We start from the raw sequence: 19961 nt of genomic DNA on the forward strand, positions 1-19961 counted from the left end.
TGAAAGTAAAATAACTGTCTGGCCTTTTGTACAGATGGCATTTCTTTGAAAAATGATCCAAAACTTGAAGGCCAATTGTTTTTTCCCTTTCTACAAGAGGCTTTCATGGGACTGGACATATTCTCTATATCCTCCCAAAATAGTCACACTTGGAACCCCTTATACTTTAACATCTCCACTTCTCACATTCTTCAACTTTGATGCCATTCCAGACTCTGAATTCAGATTCCATGGATTAGCTCACTCAGTATACTGGTTAAAAACTCAGCAACTCAATAAACATACGTGTGCATGTGTCTTTGTAGTAGAGTAATTTATACCCAAATGTCCATCTGTGACAGACTGGATTAAGAAAATGTGGCACATATACACCATGGAATACTATGCAGCCATCAAAAAGGATGAGTTTGCGTCCTTTGTAGGGACATGGATGCAGCTGGAAACCATCATTCTTAGCAAACTATCACAAGAAGAGAAAACCAAACACCGCATGTTCTCACTCACAGGTGGGAACTGAACAATGAGATCACTTGGACTCGGGAAGGGGAACATCACACACTGGGGCCTATCAGGGGGAGGGGGGAGGAGGGAGGGATTGCATTGGGGAGTTATACATGATATAAACGTTATGCACATGTACCCTAGAACTTAAAGTATAATTTAAAAAAAAAAAAAAAAAAAACTCAGCAACTCCTTTTGCGGGGAAAATGCTTCCCGAGCGCCAGCAGACCAGCTTTCTAGATGGGCTGACTTGCAAACAAGGTCATCTATGCCTTAAAAGGCAAGGACAATGGTCTCTATTTCCATGTTACAGCACCTCCTAGTAGCTTGCTGTCAGACATGCTTTGTGTTAGTTCCCCATTAAACAAAGTTATCACAGTTCCAGTCTGTAAATGCCAAAATGTGCTGGATTATTCAACTTGTGCAGGGACCCTGAGGAAGCCCAATCCCATACAGAGCATTTGGCTCTTCATTTTACAGAAGCAGCCAATGAATGGAGCCTCTCTTATTCAGCATTTGCCCCATATAATTCTTCCCTTGCTTTCCAGGGTCCACTTCTTGTATTTGAACTTCTCTCTTACCTCCCACAGCGACTTATACTGAGTTGGGCTGGGCTGGGCACACAATCATTTATTCATTCATTAAACCCCACAAGGCTCAATAAATACTTGTTAAGTCACACTGCTTCTTTGCTGCTTTAGAACTATACTCTAGTTTTGTTATTTAAATGAAATTGTACCTTGTCTTCCCCGGGATGCTGTACATTTCTTGAGTACTTGTACTTCTACCTCATTCCTGTCTCCTACAGTGCCACACTTGAGTCTTCCTTCATGCAGTCTATGTTTTTATTATTATGCTCTGCAAACTGCTCTGGAAAAATGGGTCTGAATTCTAGGAATTAGGTAAAATTTTCTCCTTGACTTTTCATTTTTTTATGGTGGTTGTTAGGAGAAAAAAACATGCAACACCCAGCAATTACTAAGGCATTTTCCCAGTATAATACAATTTCAAATAAAAACCTAACAAAGCCCATGTTGAGAATTAGAAACTTACTCATAAACGGTTGTCCATCCATTTTCGTTACTTTTGGTAGCCAGAAGCCCTGTGTTTCCTGGATAGGTCATCAAGGCCAGGTTATAGCCTTGGGCTGACACTCTTTTCAGGACTCCATTGCTGCTTATAGTCAGCCAGTATACTTGCCCGCCAGGCACCACAAGCCATAGCGGCATTCCGCCTGCATCACGGCGAATGTGCACTGAATTGCCATTGCTGCTGGTAATTGCACCCAAGTCACCTTCAGAATTGTAGGTGAAGTTATAAACATAATCCCTTGTTATCAAGTTCAGGGTGTGTAGGTGGGTTCCATTTACAGTGAACTGGTATAGTTCCTGATCAGCAGGTGAAGCAATCTCATAAAGGTTCATGTCATTCAGGTGGGCTTGGTTCTTGCTGATGGTACGAATTCGAACATTTCCCAGGTCTGCCACATAGAGGGTACCATCAGGCGACACTGCTAAGGAGGAAGGGGCTTCATCTTTGCATCTTTCGCATAGCCACCATCACCTGTGGGAGAAAGGCTCTGATTTTAACAATTGGCATCATAAGCATTTACATGAACATACCACAGACAGAAAGCTCTGTGCATCAAGAATCATTTTAAAGGAAACAATCAGTGAACCAACATTCTCTGTATTCCCTCCCTGAAAAATATGAGCCTATTATTCAAAAGACTGTAATTCTTGAGTCAGTACCACTGCAGATGAACAGTAAGATGTAATTATCTCAGTTACAACAATTTGGTGAAATCCTCAATCCTGCTGTTCAGAATCTATTGCATTGTAAGATACAGGAACTGCAAATAATGATAGCCACATAAAATTTGGCCGGAAATCTGTGAGAGTTATGCCTGTCAAGGCTTTCAGGATCTGTTTCAGGACTTTCCAGTCCTACTGTGCCTAGATGCCCTTTCTTCTGTTAATTCCCATTGTCACACTGTCAAAGTACACTAAGTCTATAAGTGCAACAATGATTCAGAACATCATATTTGATATCTGGAATAAACATTAGATTTGCTTTGACTGAAAGATACAAATTAGCAAAATATCTATAAAACTAATTGTCCAAGAAAACATTGAAAATATTTATCAAAAGTCATGTCGACCAAATTGCTCACCCCTGACTTCTCTGGCCTAAGGAAAGGCAGAGGTTAAGAGAACTTCTCATTTGGGCCTGGATGAGCAGTTTAATAGTACTGCATGTAGAATGGAGGGAGGGATTTCCATATCCCAGCAATAATTGTATCTGTTGACATTAAGAGGACTGTTTGCCATCTGAGATATCCACTCCATGTTTTGGGGAGAAGGTTCTTTTTTTTTTTTTTTCCAATTTTGAATAGAAGAAAACTTCACTATGGGTTATGGAGAAAGTCTTAGATTTTTAAAAAGCAATGTATCTAGCAGACCAATGTCCTGAGAACTCTCCATTGCCAGATTTAACTTTGTGCACCTATCCCAAAGGCAGCCTGTTCTTAGTCCCTTGAGTCTCAGATAGCACATGCTTTTAATCTGAAAACCAACCACTTATGGGGAAGGAATTTTTTCCTCAGCTAAACCAGAAAATGTGGGTTTTACCTAGTTTTCCTTTCTCTAAAGTACAGATATTTAATAATATCATGATCTTTCATTTGTATAGTGGTCTCAACTTTTTAAGAGTATAAACATTTTTATTATACTAGTTTATCCTCAGAAGAGCAAGGTGATATAACTGAGACAATGCCATCTTTATTAAACAAATGAAGCAAATGAGTCATGAAGAGATCTTGCAGCTTTCCTAGGGTCACTCAGTGAGTCAGTTGTGAGAACAACTAGGTGATCTGACTCCTAATCCATTGCTTTCTCCACTAGCTCATACTAATGTTTGCAAGTAACACTTTCCTTTTCTTTTGACTTTGCTGGGGCATGTTTTTCTTTTCAAAACAGAGAGGGGGAGCTGGTGAATTGCTAAAAAGGTCATACCTGAAAAACAGTCACAGTTTGGATCAATTTTGCAGTCACAGTCAGTGGGGGCACCAGCGATGATGGAGATCTCCCCATTGGTGGTTACTTGCTGAATGCGGTTTACTTTCCTCTCGTCTGTTTCAGCTATGAAGAGCAGCCCGCTGTGGGAGACACTGATGGCCCTCGCTGACTCTAGAGTGGAGTGAATTGCTACCTTGCTGACCAGGAAATGATCAATGCCTGGCACCTGGCAGTGAATGGGGCGTCCTGCAATGATCCGCACGCGCCTGTTCTCAGAAATTTGCAGCACAATGTTGTTATCCAAGACATACAATGAATTGTCCATAGGATTGACTGCAAGGTCTGTTGGCCACTCTAATCGCACCTGTGAAAAGAACAGAACACATACCATTAGGTTACCATATCTTTCCATAGGCAGTTTTACCTCGAAAAAAGAAAAAGAAAATTTGGTGTATTGTTTTCCCCGTCTTATGAATTTTAGCAACATTGGTGATGTTGGGGAAAGTGGAGGGTGGTGGGGGGATGGTTAATCACATGTTCTGGCAAACATACTTATCATTTATGCCATTTACAATATAATGTAATTTTTTCCAATAATTTCAGAAGGATCATTTAGAGTTTTCAAAGTGTGTTCTCTGGACCAGCAGCAACAGTATTATCTGGGAACTTGTGAGAAATGCAAATTCTCAGGTCCCACCCTAGAGCTATTGAATCAGAAACCCTGGAGGTGGGGACCCAAACATCTGTGTTTTGCCAAGGTGATTCTGAGGATCATTGCTGTAGGAATTCTGGTAGCTAGATAACTCAAATCTCTTTCACTGTCCTGCAGATTATAGGAGAGCAAGGTCATATAGGTTTCTGGATGATAGAATGCTGGAGAAGCCAGATTTTACTCAATAAGCAACCTTTTGCAGCAGGACCTGCTATTAGCACAGACCTAGCATCCACCTTGTGGAACACTCAGGTACAGTTCATCAGCTGTTGATTTAGAATCCTGGGGTATAGCACATTGCTTACTTAGCTTGACCTGGTTCACTCCATAGGTTCCCCTTTTCAGCAAAGAAACGGGTTGTTTTTTTCTTTCACTGAGTGTTTGCCGAGTGCCTTTCTCTGGGTTAAGCCTTGTGCTAAGCTTTTGGGGCTCAAAACTGACTACGACACAGTCTCTGTCCTCAAATGATTTGTGGTATAGTAGAGTCCTTAGAGGAACCATTAGGCAATTACTCTCCATGTTGTGAAAAGAAGGCAACAGAGAGGGTAAGATAGCACTTCACCTGGACTAGGAGTCAGGAGGCAAGATATTCCCAGAGAAGGTGGTACCTAAGTAAGGTCTGAAATGAACAGTAGGAGAAGAATGGGGTGGAAGTTGAGCGGGGAGGGGCATCAGAGTTGAGGAAAATCTGGGTACTGGGAAAAGCATGGGTGAAAGTCCAGAGGTTAAAGACAGCATGGCCCATCCAGGTTACTAAAACTAATTCAGTAAGACTAATAATAGGCTGGGTGTGAGGGAGACCTGAATAATGAGGCCAGGTGTTATGGACTAAATTGTGTCCTTTCCAGCTTGATATGTTGAAGCCCTAACCCCCAGTGTGACTGTATTTGTAGATAGGGCCTTCAAAGAGAGAGTTTAGATTAAATGAGATCATAAGGGTGGGGATCTAATCCAATAGGACTGGTGTCTCTCCAATGAGGAAGAGATACCAGGAATGCTTACACACAGGGGGATGACTATATGAGGACAGAGCTAGAAAGCAGCCACCTGCAAGTCAAAGAGAGACACCTCAGAAGAAACTAAACTCACCAACACCTTGATCTTAGATTTCTAGCCTGCAGAAATATGAGAAAATACATTTCTGTCATTTAAGCCATTCAGTCTGTAGTATTTTGTATGGCTGCCCTAGCAGACTAATATATCAGGTGCTCTGGTTTGAACATGTCCCCCAAATACCATGTATTGGAAACTTAATCCTCAAATTCACATGTTGATGGCATTTGGAGGTGGGACCATACCCGTCACCTCAAACATTTATCATTTCTTTGTGTTAAGCACATTTAAAATCCACTCTTGCAGCTATTTGAAAATATATAACAAATTGTTGCTCATCACTCTATAATGTATATAGAACACTAGAACTTAGTCTTCCTATTTAGTGGTATTTTTGTGTCCATTAAACAACCTCTGGCTATCCCTATCCATCTTCCCAACCTCTAGTAACCACTATTCTACTTCCTACTTTTATGAGATCAACTTTTTAAATTTCCATATATTAATGAGAACATGTGGTATTTATCTTTCTGTGCCTGGCTTATTTCACTTAACATAGTGTCTGATACAGTTTGGATCTGTGTTTCTGCCAAAATCTCATGTTCAGTTGTAATCCCCAGTGTTGGAAATGGATCCTGATGGAAAGTGACTGGATTATAGGGGTGAAGTTCTTATGACTGATTTAGTACCGTCCCCGCTTGGTACTGTATAGTGAGTTTCTCATGAGACAGGGTGGTTTAAAAGTGTGTAGCACCTTTCCATTCTCTCTCTCTTCCTCCTGCTCTGGCCATGTGAGGTGCCATCTCCCCTTTGTCTTGGCCATGATTGTAAGTTTCCTGAGGCCCCCTTAGAAGCCGAGCAGATGCCAGAATAATGCTTCTTGTACAGCCTGCGAAACCATGAGCCAATGAAACCTCTTTCCTTTATAAATTACCAGTCTCAGGTATCTTTACAGCAGTGTAAGGATGGATTAATACGTGTCCTCCAAGCTCATTTATGTTGCCACAAAGGACAGAATTGTGTTCTTTTTTGTTGCTAATTAGTATTCCATAGTGTATATGTACTACATTTTCTTTATCCATTCATCTGTCGATAGACACTTAGGTTGAGTTCATGTCTTAGCTGTTGCAAATAGCGCAGCTATCTCTTTGACAAACTGATTTCCTTTACTTTTCTGGATCATAAAATAGTTCTATTTTTATTTTTTTGAGGAAACTCTATATTGTTTTCCATAATGGCTGTACTAATTTACATTTTCCTTTCTCTGCAACTCACCAGCATTTTTTTTTTTTTTTTGTCATTTTGATAATAGGCATTCTAACTGGGGTGAGATGGTATCTCATTGTGGTTTTGATTTGCATTTCTCTGTTGAAAGATAATTAGGATTAGATAAGGTCAATCAAAGGGTTGGGGTCCCCATGATGGAACTAGTGGCTATAAGAAGAGGAAGACAGACTTGAGCTGGCATATTTTTGTCCTCTTGCCATATGATGCCATTCCACCATGTTATGATGCAGCAAAAATGCCCTCACCAGCTGCCAGTGCCATGCTCTTGGACTTCCCAGCCTTCAGAACCAAGAGTTAAATAAACGTTTTCTTCATAAATTACCCAGTCTGTGATATTATGTTATAGCAACAAAAAACGGACTAAAACATTGGGTAATAGAGGGAAGCACATGTCCAGTTTTGTTCTGATGGCTGTGGGAAGCCACTGAAGGGCTCTAAGTAGGGGTGTGATATAGTCATATTTGGGTTCTAGACAGATCATCCTGGCTGCTGTCCAGACCATATTAGAGGAGAGGCGACATAGGAGGGAGGCAGGCAGTTAGGGAGCTCCTGCATGGGCCCAGGTTAGGGATTATGGTGCCTGAACTGAGATGGCAACAATGGGCATGGAGAAAAGCAGATGGATTTGAGACATGTTAAAGAGTTGGAAGCAAAAGAACTGGTGTGTGTTGTGTGTGTGTGTGTGTGTGTGTGTGTCTGGTGTGCCTTGTGCCAAGTGATGTGCTAGGCACTGGAGACATGCAGGCTAGCCAAACATGGCTTCACCTTAGTTCCTTTATAGACACAGGAGTTGATTCAATACCTGCCCTGACATCTCCTTGATAGTAACTATTTATTCCTGGGCGTTTCTCAGAGAACTGTGTTCCACACCATTCCCTACCCCACCACTCACTTGTCACTCACTTGTCCTCTATTTGTTTTATTTCAGGCTAAAGGAAGAAAAAAAGTCCCATTCATGGCCAAAATAGTAACAGTAATCTAGCCATTTTTCTTTTTTGCTTTGAGTGAAAGCCCACAGAAGTCTTTGTTTTTCTTGTGGAATCTGGAAGTCTAAAAACAAGATATGAGCTGTCACTGCATTTTGCAGCCCACTACTTCCCCAGCTCAAAGAGGCTTACAAGCAATCAGTAATGAAGTAGATAAAGGTCAATCTGAGATAAGGCCCTTCTTCTAATTGTGTCTCATTAGGGAGGGCAAATGGTGATGTTGTGAAGAGGACAAAGGTTGTCTTTGACCTCCTCTACTGCACCATGTGGGGCTCTTTGCCCATGTCTCTGAGTGTCTCTCACATACATCCAGCAGTCTCATTCTGTTTCTATGTTTCGGTGTGCCTCCACCTCTATCCACATAGACTGGCCTTCTCTGGTCAGTACCAGATGCCTCTGTGCAGCTAGGAATTTGAGTGCTAATGGGGTATAAAGCTGAGCTTGTGTTATGCATGTTCTACAGAGCCTTTCAGACTGAGGCCATTGGATAAACATTAAACACCAGCCTTAACAGCTCCCAGAGCAGTTTGCGGTGATGTGTTCCTCAGCACGTCTGTCTGAGGCTTTTGCATGTCAGTGCCCTGCCACTGAGAGGGAGAGTGAACGCCTGCTGCTTTGGAGGGTGCTGACTCTCCTCCACTGTGTGCCCCTGCCTTGGACCTCTATACACCTATCATGCTTGTCCAGAAGCTGTCTGTGTGCACTGGTCCTATGGAGCATAGTCCCCCAGGAAATTAGCTGGGACTGGCTGAGAAGAGGAAAGAATTCATTTCCGCACAACACTCCTATTTTGATCAAGTCTCAAGTCAGTGACCAGAAAAAAACAAACCTGGCAGAAATGACGTTCTAATTATCCCCACTCTGGGAGCCGAGGCCAGGGCAGAGGCTGGGGACAGCACACACCTGGCAGAAGCCAGAGAAGGAGCATGTTTCAGATTCTGTTTTTAGCTATTAAGGCTGCCTCTGAGATAAAGGCTGGTAGTTGGAAATAAGCTGTTAAATTCTCCAACTCACCCAACCAGATCTAAACCAATACGATTGGTGTCATGTTTATTATATCTAATTTTGTCTCAAAAATACACCAGCTATTTTGTCTGTGTGTTTCTTTTTCCTTGAAAAGTCACCCTCTGGCATCTTCCTGTGACTAAAGTGCCCTTTGTGCTTCTGAGCCATTTTCTATACAAACTACACAGATTCCCTTTAATTCCCATTTGATTTGGCCAGGCAACTTGCCTATGCAATCTCCGCAGATGCAAGATGTGTGGCTACTTAGTAGCTGAGAGTTTGCCTTTTCAGAAGTTGGACCTCTTCACCTCTCATAGCTTATCAGTTCCTTTTATGTCCTTCTCATGTTAAATACTCCTATTGCCAGGTAAGTTTTCAAGGAACTGGTGCCTTATGCTCATACAACAGAAACACTGTATTTATTACCAAGACATTTCATAACATACAGCTTAATATAAGGAATGAAGTCTTTGAGCTGATTCTGACAGAGAGACCCTAGAATTATATGATACTGAGGTAGGGATAAGGTTGGCCCCCAATTACTGCTAGCATTTGTCCAAATGATTTCTTGGGGTAAATAAACAATTCTTTTTGGGGGATGGGAGCAGAGATTGAAGAGCAGCAGCAAAGCTCTGTAAACTCTGCATAGTGACCAACCTACAGGCAAACTATTTGGCCTAATTTGTGGTGGTTGCCCCACCTTGTAAAAATACATTAATTTGTTTGAAATGTCAAAATGTATTTAAGCTAAACTAGCATTAAAGGTCACTCATGTAGCCGCCAGCTGGTGGAATGTGCCCATCTCCCAACAACCTTCCCTGAGAAATAACCCTGAGCAGAAAGGAGCTCTTGGTCAGGATGTCAACCTTTGACAGCATTATGTCTTCCTCTGCTAATTGAAAACTTGCCTTGAAGGGAGTTGACTCTCAGGTCACCAGTTCCCATGGGGTTGGTTTAGAGATCCAGCTAATTTTGACCTAAGTAGCAATTTATAAGCAGCAGAATCCTATAGGGATAAATACATGTTTAAAAGCAATATCTAAATATAATCCCTGGTTAGACTAAACTAGAAAATGTCTAAATGATGTACAAGCCTAATCCCATACTGTATGCTCAAACCACCATTTGTATACTTGGCTCCCTCTAACAGTTTGAGTCCTGGTTCCCACCCTTATTAGTGTGTAACCCTGGGCAAATGAGGTATCTTCTATGAGTCTCTTGGTTTCCTCATCTGTAACAAAACAAGGAGGCTAATCATAGTATATCTACTTACAAAGTTATTGTGTGGATTAAATGAGATAATGGTATAAGTTGCTTAGCCCAGTGCCCGGCACACAGTAAGGGATGGCAAGTGGTATTAATAGTAAATAACTTTTATAGTCATAGACCTTTAGAGCTAGGAGGAACCTGGCCTATTAACCATTCAATGTAGCTCTTTTTCAACTGTGTTTCCCAGACTTCAATTGTCCCTGGGCCCACCTTTATGAGTTTTGCCTCACCCCTACATCACCTGCACTATTATTGACCTAACATTTTTCTTTAAGTTGACTTTTAAAATGTGAATAGGTGCTGACCTTCCCTTTGAACTGTTATGTAATCAATAACACATGAAATTACAGGTCCAGTCATCTGAACCATTAATAGAAGTGACTAGTTTACTGAATGCCTGCTGGGTGTCATGTACTTCATATGGTTTATTACTTGATATAAAAATTACCTGAGAAAAACTATTAACATCCCCACTTTCAGATATGTGCTTTTAGCCCCTATGTCATCTGATTCATCATTTAGAAGAATGGACACGTTTCTTCATTCTCGTCTCACCAAATCTGGTCTCCTCTTATCCCCTTTTGAATCAACCTAAAAGTTGCTCTCTTCGGTTGTGAAGGTCAAGACTTTTTATGAGTTGAGTGATTTATCTTTCTTTTGTCTATTATCTTTCAGTTCAATGCTTTATGAGTTTCGACCACATGCCAGGCACTATGTTATAAAGGTAAACAGATTTCTGCTCTTGATTAGTTCAAGGCAGATACAGAAATAGATAATTTAACATAATGTAGTTAAGTGTCATGAGTGCCATGATAGATGTATACCCAGAATGTCATGAAAACACAAAGGAGGGAGTTTGGGGCAAGATTCCTAGAAGAGAAATGTAAACTTAATTTTGAAGGATGAAGCAAAGGTATTGAGAAAAAGCAAGGTGGGAAGGGTGATCTTGGCAGAGGGAAAAGAATGAACAAAAGTACAGAAGCATGAAATCATATGAGAATGAAGGAACTAACTGCTGTCTGGGATTTCTTAGGCATAAAATAAGGTAGGTGGTAGTGTGAATGATTTCTAAATGTTTGCTACGACTAGGTCCAGGTTCTCCACTGAGGCACTAGTGTCAGGTGGTTCCAGTCCTGTGCATTGTAGGATGTTTAGTAGCATCCCTGACTTTTACACACTAGGTGCCAGTAGCACCTTACCCCCAGTGTGGCAACTGAAAATATCTCCAGACATTGCAAAATGTCCCTTGAGGGGCAAAAATGTCTCTTGCTGAGAATCACTGGATTAAGTCATGGAGAGTGGAGTGTGCTAATAGCTTTAGACTTAAACTGTGTGTGTTGAGGAGTTTCCGCTTTAAAGTGGAGAGCTGACATGGTCAGATTAGTATTTTAGAAAGAGTACTTAGGCTGCATTTGGGGGACAGGCTGGAAGGAGACCAGACTAGATGCAGGAGAACCAATTGGAGGACAGCATTCACTGGTACATTCATCCATTAATACATCCTTCTATCCAACCATCTGACAGATATCTGGGTCCCGATCCAGGTAGACATAGTTCCTACCTTCATGGAACTTGGAGTCTGGGAAAGTGCTTCTCATACTTTTTTGATTTACTGATCCATTTGAGAATCTGATGAAAGCTATGTACTCTTTCCCTAGAAAAAGGTTCCATGCACTAGAACGAAGTAATTAGGAGCTCAGGCTCTGAGTAAGATTTCCAGAGTCAAATATTCCATCTGTGTCATTTGCTATCCCTGTGACCTTGGCACAAATCAGTCAACCTATCTGAGCTTCTGTTTCCTCATTTACAAATTGAATATAGTAATGCTATCTTTTCAAAAATTATTATTGGAATTAGATGGGAAAAATACATAGACCATCTAGCACAGTGCTTGGTACATTAAAAGAGCTTTGTAGAGGCTGGTTATTTTTGAAAATTATGGAACATATGTGTATTTGTGCTGGTCCCTGTCTATTGTTCTGTTCCTTGGCTAGTTCATAAACTCATAAGTTTAATCATATAGTCATGCTTTCAAGGTTTCTCCTGATTCTATGTCACCAGTCATTTCCTCCTTGTTTATCTATTCCATTCCTTGATAATCTTTCTAAGCTATATGTCCTCCAAGAAATATTTGGGTGATATTGGGATATATTATCTCATATATATCTGTCAGCCAATATCATAGCTAATATTTTAGCTTTTTACTTAGACTTCCCACTGTTAATTGTAACAGTACTCTTGGTACAATTCCAACTACAGAAAATGCTACCTAATTGATTTCCTTTCTTCTGTCAATAAATGTCTATTTATCTCATGTTAGGCACCATGCTAGGCACTAAGGAGCCAACTTCAGTCAGGACAGACTGGATTCCTCCCCTCATAATGTTTATGGTCTTCTGCTGACTTCATTTCTTCATCTTCCAGTATGTACAAAGGGTTGTTAGTGACATAGAGCAGTAGACTATTTCTGTTCCAGTTTATTCATTTTAAGAAGTTAACATTTATGTAAGCGCCTCAAAAACATATCATGACTGTTACTATATTTTACAATTGTCACCAAGTGCTAATAATTTCTTTTCCCAAAGTTCAAGTGTGCTGAAGAAACCAGTTGTTTTCCAAAAGGTTCTCCCTCCCCATTTCAAACATGACACTTCTAATATCCCTCCTTTGCTACATTGGGAGCCTTGTGGCTCATTTAAAAAATGACTCTGTTTGATTTTGATCTGTGAGTCCTCTTCAGTAGGAATTTCCAGGAAGTGTATGGTTATCTCTTCTGTAGTATGCCAGCCCTGGGGAAGATACAGTGACGGGACTGCGTGCTCTCTGCCAGGTGTTCTGCCAGCTCCGTGTTAAATTTTTCCATACTTCTAAAAGCTGACAACTCCAGATTGTTAGCATCACTTTTGTCAGTTTTCAAATGGCCTTCTCATTTCTTGACACTGATACTGCCTGAGCTTCTTCAAATTTATAAAAGAGGGAAAAAGCCATCTGGAGAAAAGTTTGTTTTTTGCACTTGGAAAGCATGATGACACCTTTGAGAGTGATGGCCTTTATTGATCTTGCTCTTAAAAAGTGGAAATTATTAGAAGATGAAATACACCAAGATTACATGGCCTTGTCAACAGGGCAAATTATTTCCTATTATCTTAGTTACACACTCTTAGTATCTTAGATACACATGCAGTATCTCTCTGCATAACGGCTGGAGAGTTTGAAGAACCTCTCAACCTTTGGTCAAATTCATTGGCATGGTCTGTTTCCATGGCTTCCCAATTAGAATAACTGACACTTAAGTTGCGTTATTCATGCAAATGAATAGCTAGAATCAATCTAATCAAGAGTAACAATTGGGCTGATCTTGAGAATTATTCTACTGCAGAGGATATAGATTAAATTGCATCTACCCCAATGTTCCTAAAACATTTTGGAAGTGGGGAAAACAAAGCAAAACCAAACCAAACAAACAAAAGCAAAACTTCCAAAGTAGTCCTAGTATATTTCATCTTCTAATAACTTCCACTTTTTGCAAGCAAGACCAATAAGGGCCATCACTCTTTTAGGTGTCATCATGTTTTCTAACTATAAAAAACTAAGCTTTATCTAGATGGATTTTCTCTCCTATTTATAAATCTGAAGAAGCTCAGACAATATCAGGGTCAAAACAAAATGTTAAATTTGTGGTTCCTAAAATTCCTGTGGCAGAGACTGCTAGTTCTAGGCCTATTCTATCTTACATTCACTCTTTCCTCCTGATTACACTCCCAGTTTTTTGTTTGTTTGTTTGAGACAGAGTCTTGCTCTGTAGCCCAGGCTGGCGTGCAGTGGCATGATCTCAGCTCACTGCAACCTCTGCCTCCCAGATTCAAGCAATTCTCCTGCCTCAGCCTCCTGAGTAGCTGGGACTACAGGTATACACCACCACGACTGGTTATTTATTTATTTATTTATTTATTTTGTATTTTTAGTAGAGATGGGGTTTTGCCATGTTGGCCAGACTGGTCTTGAACTCCTGACCTCAGGTGATCCACCCACCTCGGCCTCCAAAGTGCTGGGATTACAGGCATGAGCCACCACACCCAGCCAACTCTGTTTTTGAATCTGAGTATATTGTTGTTTAGAATAGAGGACATTCCAGCCTTATTTGCAATTATCTGTAGTCATGTGAAGTTCCAGGTAGTAATAATATGTAAGAGGAAGTGTGCAAGCACCCACACTTACAAAAAGACACTTAAAAAGGCTGTTTAAGGAGAGCTGACCCAACTGGAAGGAAGCTCCTCTTGCCCTTTCTTCCATTCTGCAACGTGGATATACCAGTGAGAGTTCTAGCAGATGTTGTGAACCATGAGGTGGCCTTGAAAACGAAGTTATGTGTTAGAGTGGCAAGGCAAAAATACAGAACCTGGAACCCAGATGACACTGTGGAGCTGCTATCTCAGCCCTAAACCACACATCTAGCCTGCTGCTTTCTTGCTTACATCACTGTCATGTTAGGATTTTCTGTTATTCTTGGTTGAATCTAATCACTGGGAAACGACAGTGCTCTGTTAGGCTTTGGTCTTGACTGGAGTTACTCACTACAACCTTACATCAACTGGTCTGACAGATTTCTAGTTTTAACATCTCTGGATGAATCACCTATGATTGCAAAATTAATTAAACTAAATTGAAATAAATTAAGTCTGAAAGAGACTGACGCATGTAGCAAAGTCCACTAGGGCAGCCCTTTTTTAAGAGGATGACTAATTGCTTAAATCTAGTGATTAACCTCAAACTTCTTGAATACCTAGGCCTCCATCTTTGGGTACTTCAAGTTCTTCCAGCTCCATGACTCCCTCATTTAGATCCAGTACTTCTCTCTTATCCTAAAATACTTGTTTGTCTTCCTATGGTCTCTAGCAGGCCTATGAGTTTTCAACGGCAAAGATGAGAACTCTTTCATTTTTGTGTTCCCAGTATCTGGCATTAAGTTGGCAAACGTTTGTTGAATTAAAACATTAGTGCTTCATTGACAGTAATGTTTTCAGTCCATGAAAGCATTTTAAAAAATTATAACTTGCAAACAGACTGTAAGAAAAACTATTCTCATCAACATGTTTGTGTCAGTAAATCTGGGTTTCCAGAGACCCACTGAGGTTAGTGTAAGTTGCCATAAATACCTCAATTTTAAGAAATGCATTTCCACTGCCTCCATATTTTAACTTTTCTGAAGTGATGATGTATCTTATAGTCAATGTGTATGTTTGATGGAGTATTTCTCCTCATTATCCAAAGATATCAAATTGATGTTAGGTCTTATAGTCCATGGTGTCTTAGAATTTAGGAAATATGGCATTTCCATTTGGTCTGGGGAGTCTGGGAATCCCCAAGGCTCTTTCAGAAAGTCCATGAGGTCAAAACTATTTTTTGAATAATATTATGTGCATTTTGTACTTTATCATGTGTGTACAGTGGGGCTTTCCAGAGGCTACCTCAGGCTACTGTATCTTCAGTTTTAAAAAATTCACACTTTTATTTTCTAATAAGGTAAATATTCATATGATAAAACCAACAAAAGAATAGCTCGTTGGGGCCCCCAATGATTTTTAGAAATGCAAAGGGGTCCTGACACCAAAATGCTTGAGAATGGTTATCCTAGAGGAAAGAAACAGTGAAAGACACCACTCTATTATATAAGGGTTTCCTTGAAGCTCATTAAGAAAAAAGCATGTATCCCTCCTAAGATAGTTCCTGGGGCCATAAGTCCTGTCCAAAAGCTTACTGAGAGTGGCTGAAAATCTTCACTTCCTCTAGAGACCCAATGCCTGATGGGTCCCATAAAAGTTTGTTCTTACAGGCTGCCTCAGAATAATCAGCACGTACATACTCTCTATGAGTCTGCTGTGTAATTGCCACTACCTCATCTTAATAACAGGCATAATTGCTCTGAGTTTCCGTCGACCCTTTCTTGCATCTCCTCTCTGAAGCCTCAATTTTGGAAATGGCACTTGTGAATACACAGAATGTTTAACCACTTCCAGTTTTCAATTTACAGTCAAAGTCATCTATCAGCAGGAGATGAAGGCCCAGTGTGAAAACTACAGAATGTCCTTCAGACTCCACAGCTAATTTGTTTGTAAATTGATTGTTATTGTAAGGAGAACATATTGTACATGATGCTACTTACATGATGCTACTTGCCGATTTGCTATTTGTGTCTCTGTTTCTCGGGTTTTATCATTACAGCTAAAGAACTTAATCCTCTCAGCCCTTCTGGGGGTGGGGAGAGGAATATGAAAACGTTACTATGTTTTTTTTCTTTTGAGTCTCTATTTTAATTTTACATGAATTCATTAAATATCTACTGTATATCTAGCACTGTGGGGGATACACATACAGAAGGAGAGGCAACCAGAGTATAGTTCCAGGTAATAACAAATCAAATTTGAGGCTGTGTGATGAGCCCATAAAGTCTGAGATAATTCAGAGCAAGGACAGGACCTCTGCTGGTCTTAACACAGTAGGAAGTGAGACTCTTGTCCTCTTGAGATCCAAGGCTCTGCTTGCATAGGAGCCAGAGACTTATAAAGAAGCCCCTGGAATCATTCTGCAATTTGTTTCTGCTGAGAAGTTGCAGAAACTTGTCTGTTGCAGGTTGTTAATATTATAGTATTGGCTTGACAGGAGAAACCAAGGTTCCAATTCCCCTTGGCACCTAAAGCAATTTACAGGCCAGAAGTATGACTGCACGGCTTTTATGAAATGGTCTGATTTCATTGATCAGCCAGTATGAGATTATGTTTTCATTTCTGTAGCTACTGCTAACCTTTCTTTCTGTTATAATATTTCAGGAAGAAACTATTAAAAATTTTCACCATGGATATGTTAAGATATAAGTGGGCTGGGCTCTGAATGGTAAGGTAAACATCACAACTCATGATCGTTCTACTCAAAAGTTCATTTCAAGTTATACTAGAATTCCACAGATTGTCTCTCTCATCTTAACTCTGTAATGTTTCCAAATGATAAGGACACTAATAAGCAGATGGCCTAATGAACATTTAGAGGGACGATTTAACTGGTCATATTTTCATTAGGCCTCCAGTGTGCTTCTGGGTTTTGCCCACCACTTCCCTGTGTGTAATACAAAACTGCACTCACTCAACAGATGGCCCAGATCAAGCTTCATGCTTCTAGAACTCTGGAGATTGGCCAACTGACCACTTACCATGTGTACAGAATCATTTAAGGAAGCATGCGGGCTACAGACTTAAGCCTGAACAAAGGCAAAAAATGGTGATGAATAGTGAGTACCTGAGCTTCAATAAAAGGGGAGGCAAAATCACTCTCACAAACAGCAACTCTGGCTGAGGTCTCCCAATAACAGGTTGTTACAGATTCAGTAATGATGAAATCCTCCGTGATAAAAAAAGTCCACTCTAATTAATGTTTCATCTAAACTGTAAGCATATCTGAGTGACTCCAGTAGCAACAATGACATGAAAATCTAACACCTCATTGCAAAGTGTGCTAGTTATTAAGCTATTGTCTCACAGCTCCTAACTCACCCATTTAAAGATGCTGCTTTGTGATGCTGGGGTTGGGACTCAGCAATCTACATTTTTCTTTTGCCAGCTAGATTTCTGATGGGTCCTGACAATATGGAAAATAAAGAGATTCTAAAGCTAAAGGAAGGAGAAGGGACTTGATCTTCCTGCTTGCTTTCTGTTCCTGTCAGTGTCATCTCAACAGTAGCCCTTCATCCTGGAAGCAGTACCTGGCTGCGCTTCCAGCTCCTTTCCCTACTCTGAGAATCAGTCTCATTATGCTGCCTCAGAGGCACCAGAAGCAACCGGCTGGCATCTTCTTCTTTCTTCTTCTTCTTTCTTCTTCCTCTTCTTTCTTCTTTCTTCTTCTTCTTTCTTCTTCTTCTTCTTCTTTTTTTGAGATGGAGTCTCTCTCTGTTGCCCAGGCTGGAGTGCAGTGGCGTGATCCCGGCTCACTACAAGCTCCGCCTCCCAGATTCACGCCATTCTCCTGTCTCAGCCTCCAGAGTAGCTGGGACTACAGGGGCTTGCCACCTCGCCTGGTTAATTTTTTGTATTTTTAATAGAGATAGGGCCAGCTGGCATCTTATTCTCAGAGGACTAGGTCCTACCTCCATGGAGCAAATTCTCCAACTTTCTAGGTTCTGACAACCCCAAACCCTTTGTTTCTCCAGAGATATGGTGGCCACTTCCTGAAGATACTATCTCTCATTTTTTCCCACCCTGTAACATCTGTGCATCACATTCTCTATATTAAATCCTCTCTGTTACAATAATGAATGTACTTCTGTTTTTCTGACTGCGTCTTTTTTTTTTTTTTTTTTTTTTGAGCTGAGTCTTGCTGTATCCCCAGGCTGGAGTGCAGCGCGTGATCTTGGTTCACTGCAACCCTGGCCTCCTGGGTTCAAGCAATTCTCGTGCCTCAGCTCCCAAGTAGCTGGAATTACAGGAACCCACCACCACGCCAGGCCAATTTTTTTTTTTTTTTTTTTTAGTAGAGATGGGGTTCACCATGTTGGCCAGGTTGGTTTCGAACTCCTGACCTCAAATGATCTGCCCACCTTGGCTCCCAAAGTACTGGGATTACAGGCATGAGCCACTGCGCCCAGCCTCTGACTGCATCTTGACTAACATTCACAACATTAATCCACGTACAAGGATTGAGGAACAGCAATACACTATTGTGGGTCAGTGGTAACAGAAAACTAGTAAAGATGAACAGGAAGTAGCAAGGACCATTTTGGCCCCAGAGAACTTATTAGTCAAATAGTTCCCTTACATATTTACTGGCCCAGGCACTTCCTAACTATATAGGTACTTAAGTTGCTATGAAAGTCCAGAAATCTACTGTGTTTGCATGTTATAAAGTTGGTTGTGAATGATTTTATCCAGAGCTTCTCTAACTCTGGAAATGCCATGTTTATGTCATTATTCTCTAGAAACTTCTCATTCTTGCAATTTTTGAGAATGATTTCATGTGGATCACGTGACGCTCCCATATGTTATTTGGAGACACAATTCTGGACCAAATGGTTCATGAAGTTGCCCCGTGACAACATTCCTATGTGCTCAATTGTTAACAGTAATACATTATATATTTACTATTCAATTTCTTTATATTCACTCTTGCTAGCTTTCTTGTCAGACATTGCAATTACTCCTTCAGAATCCTCTTCTCATGATTTGGAGTTGGAAGTGTGTTTGAGATGCACCAAATGAACCCCTGCTCTTTGTATGTACTCAAGATAAACACGTTTCAACAGGTGGAGCCTCTTGGTAACGTTTTATATACCCCATGTTTACTTTTCCAAACACACCACTTTTGCATGAAAAGATGGCATTCCTGCTGACAGCCAAATAACTTTCTCTTTGAGTGTATTTCCATTTGATAAAGAGGGGTTGGCACTGACTTGTGCACTTTATCCTCTCATAATTAACAGAGAGTGGGAGTAATTTAAAGGTACAGTATAGTCTGAAATTTAGGTAGGCCAATTGGCTTGCATTGGGACTCAGCACAGGATGTTATCCCTAACACCCGAAGACACTAACCACTGAATTTACTTCTCAAACTTCTGGCATCAGGTGATCCTCCAGCCTTGGCCTCCGAAAGTGGTGGGATTACAGGCTTGAGCCACTGCACCCGGCCTCTGACTGCATCTTGACTAGTATTCACAACATTAACCCACATACAAGGTTAGAGGAACAGCAACACACTATTGTCGGTCTTCTGTATCTTAGATACTTCTGTATCTTAGAGAGCTTCACGTTCACCTCAGGTCATGGTGCCTGCTGAGCAAAATGTGTGGAAGACTGAGTGGTTCAAAAGCAGGTTTGCAAGCCTTGCATCTTGTGACTTGCCCTGAACTTGGAAGATGCTTTTCCTCTGGTGCTTAATAGTTTTAAAAGAGCTAACGTGCCATTGTCCTTTGTGTGGAAAGAGGACACTGCTGAGGGAGTTTTATTTATGTGATAAATTATGTTTTCGATATAGCATTGAGCACGGTACTTGACTTTTATTTTAAGGCCCCTGACAACTCTGGCTATTTGCTTGTGTGCAGACATTTCAGCAGAATTTGGATATGCTGGAGCTGAAGATGTTGGCCTGCTG

The 19961-nt window shown here is 40.8% G+C and overlaps 1 protein-coding gene across 1 annotated transcript in view; it reads right to left on the reverse strand.

Moving 5' to 3' along the window:
• LOC117078435 (teneurin-1) overlaps nt 1-19961 on the reverse strand; it is a 174971-nt gene that overhangs the window by 17014 nt on the left and 137996 nt on the right. Inside the window, exons 13-14 of the mRNA XM_033201989.1 lie at nt 3516-3882; nt 1555-2064 (exon numbers count right to left, since the gene is read on the reverse strand). Coding sequence (XP_033057880.1) covers nt 2015-2064; nt 3516-3882 — 417 coding nt within the window. The 3' untranslated portion in view covers nt 1555-2014. The remainder of the gene's footprint in view (nt 1-1554; nt 2065-3515; nt 3883-19961) is intronic.

The sequence above is a fragment of the Trachypithecus francoisi genome, unplaced genomic scaffold (assembly GCF_009764315.1).
Source record: "Trachypithecus francoisi isolate TF-2019V2 unplaced genomic scaffold, Tfra_2.0 Lachesis_group6, whole genome shotgun sequence".
NCBI classification, from domain to species: Eukaryota; Metazoa; Chordata; class Mammalia; order Primates; family Cercopithecidae; genus Trachypithecus; species Trachypithecus francoisi.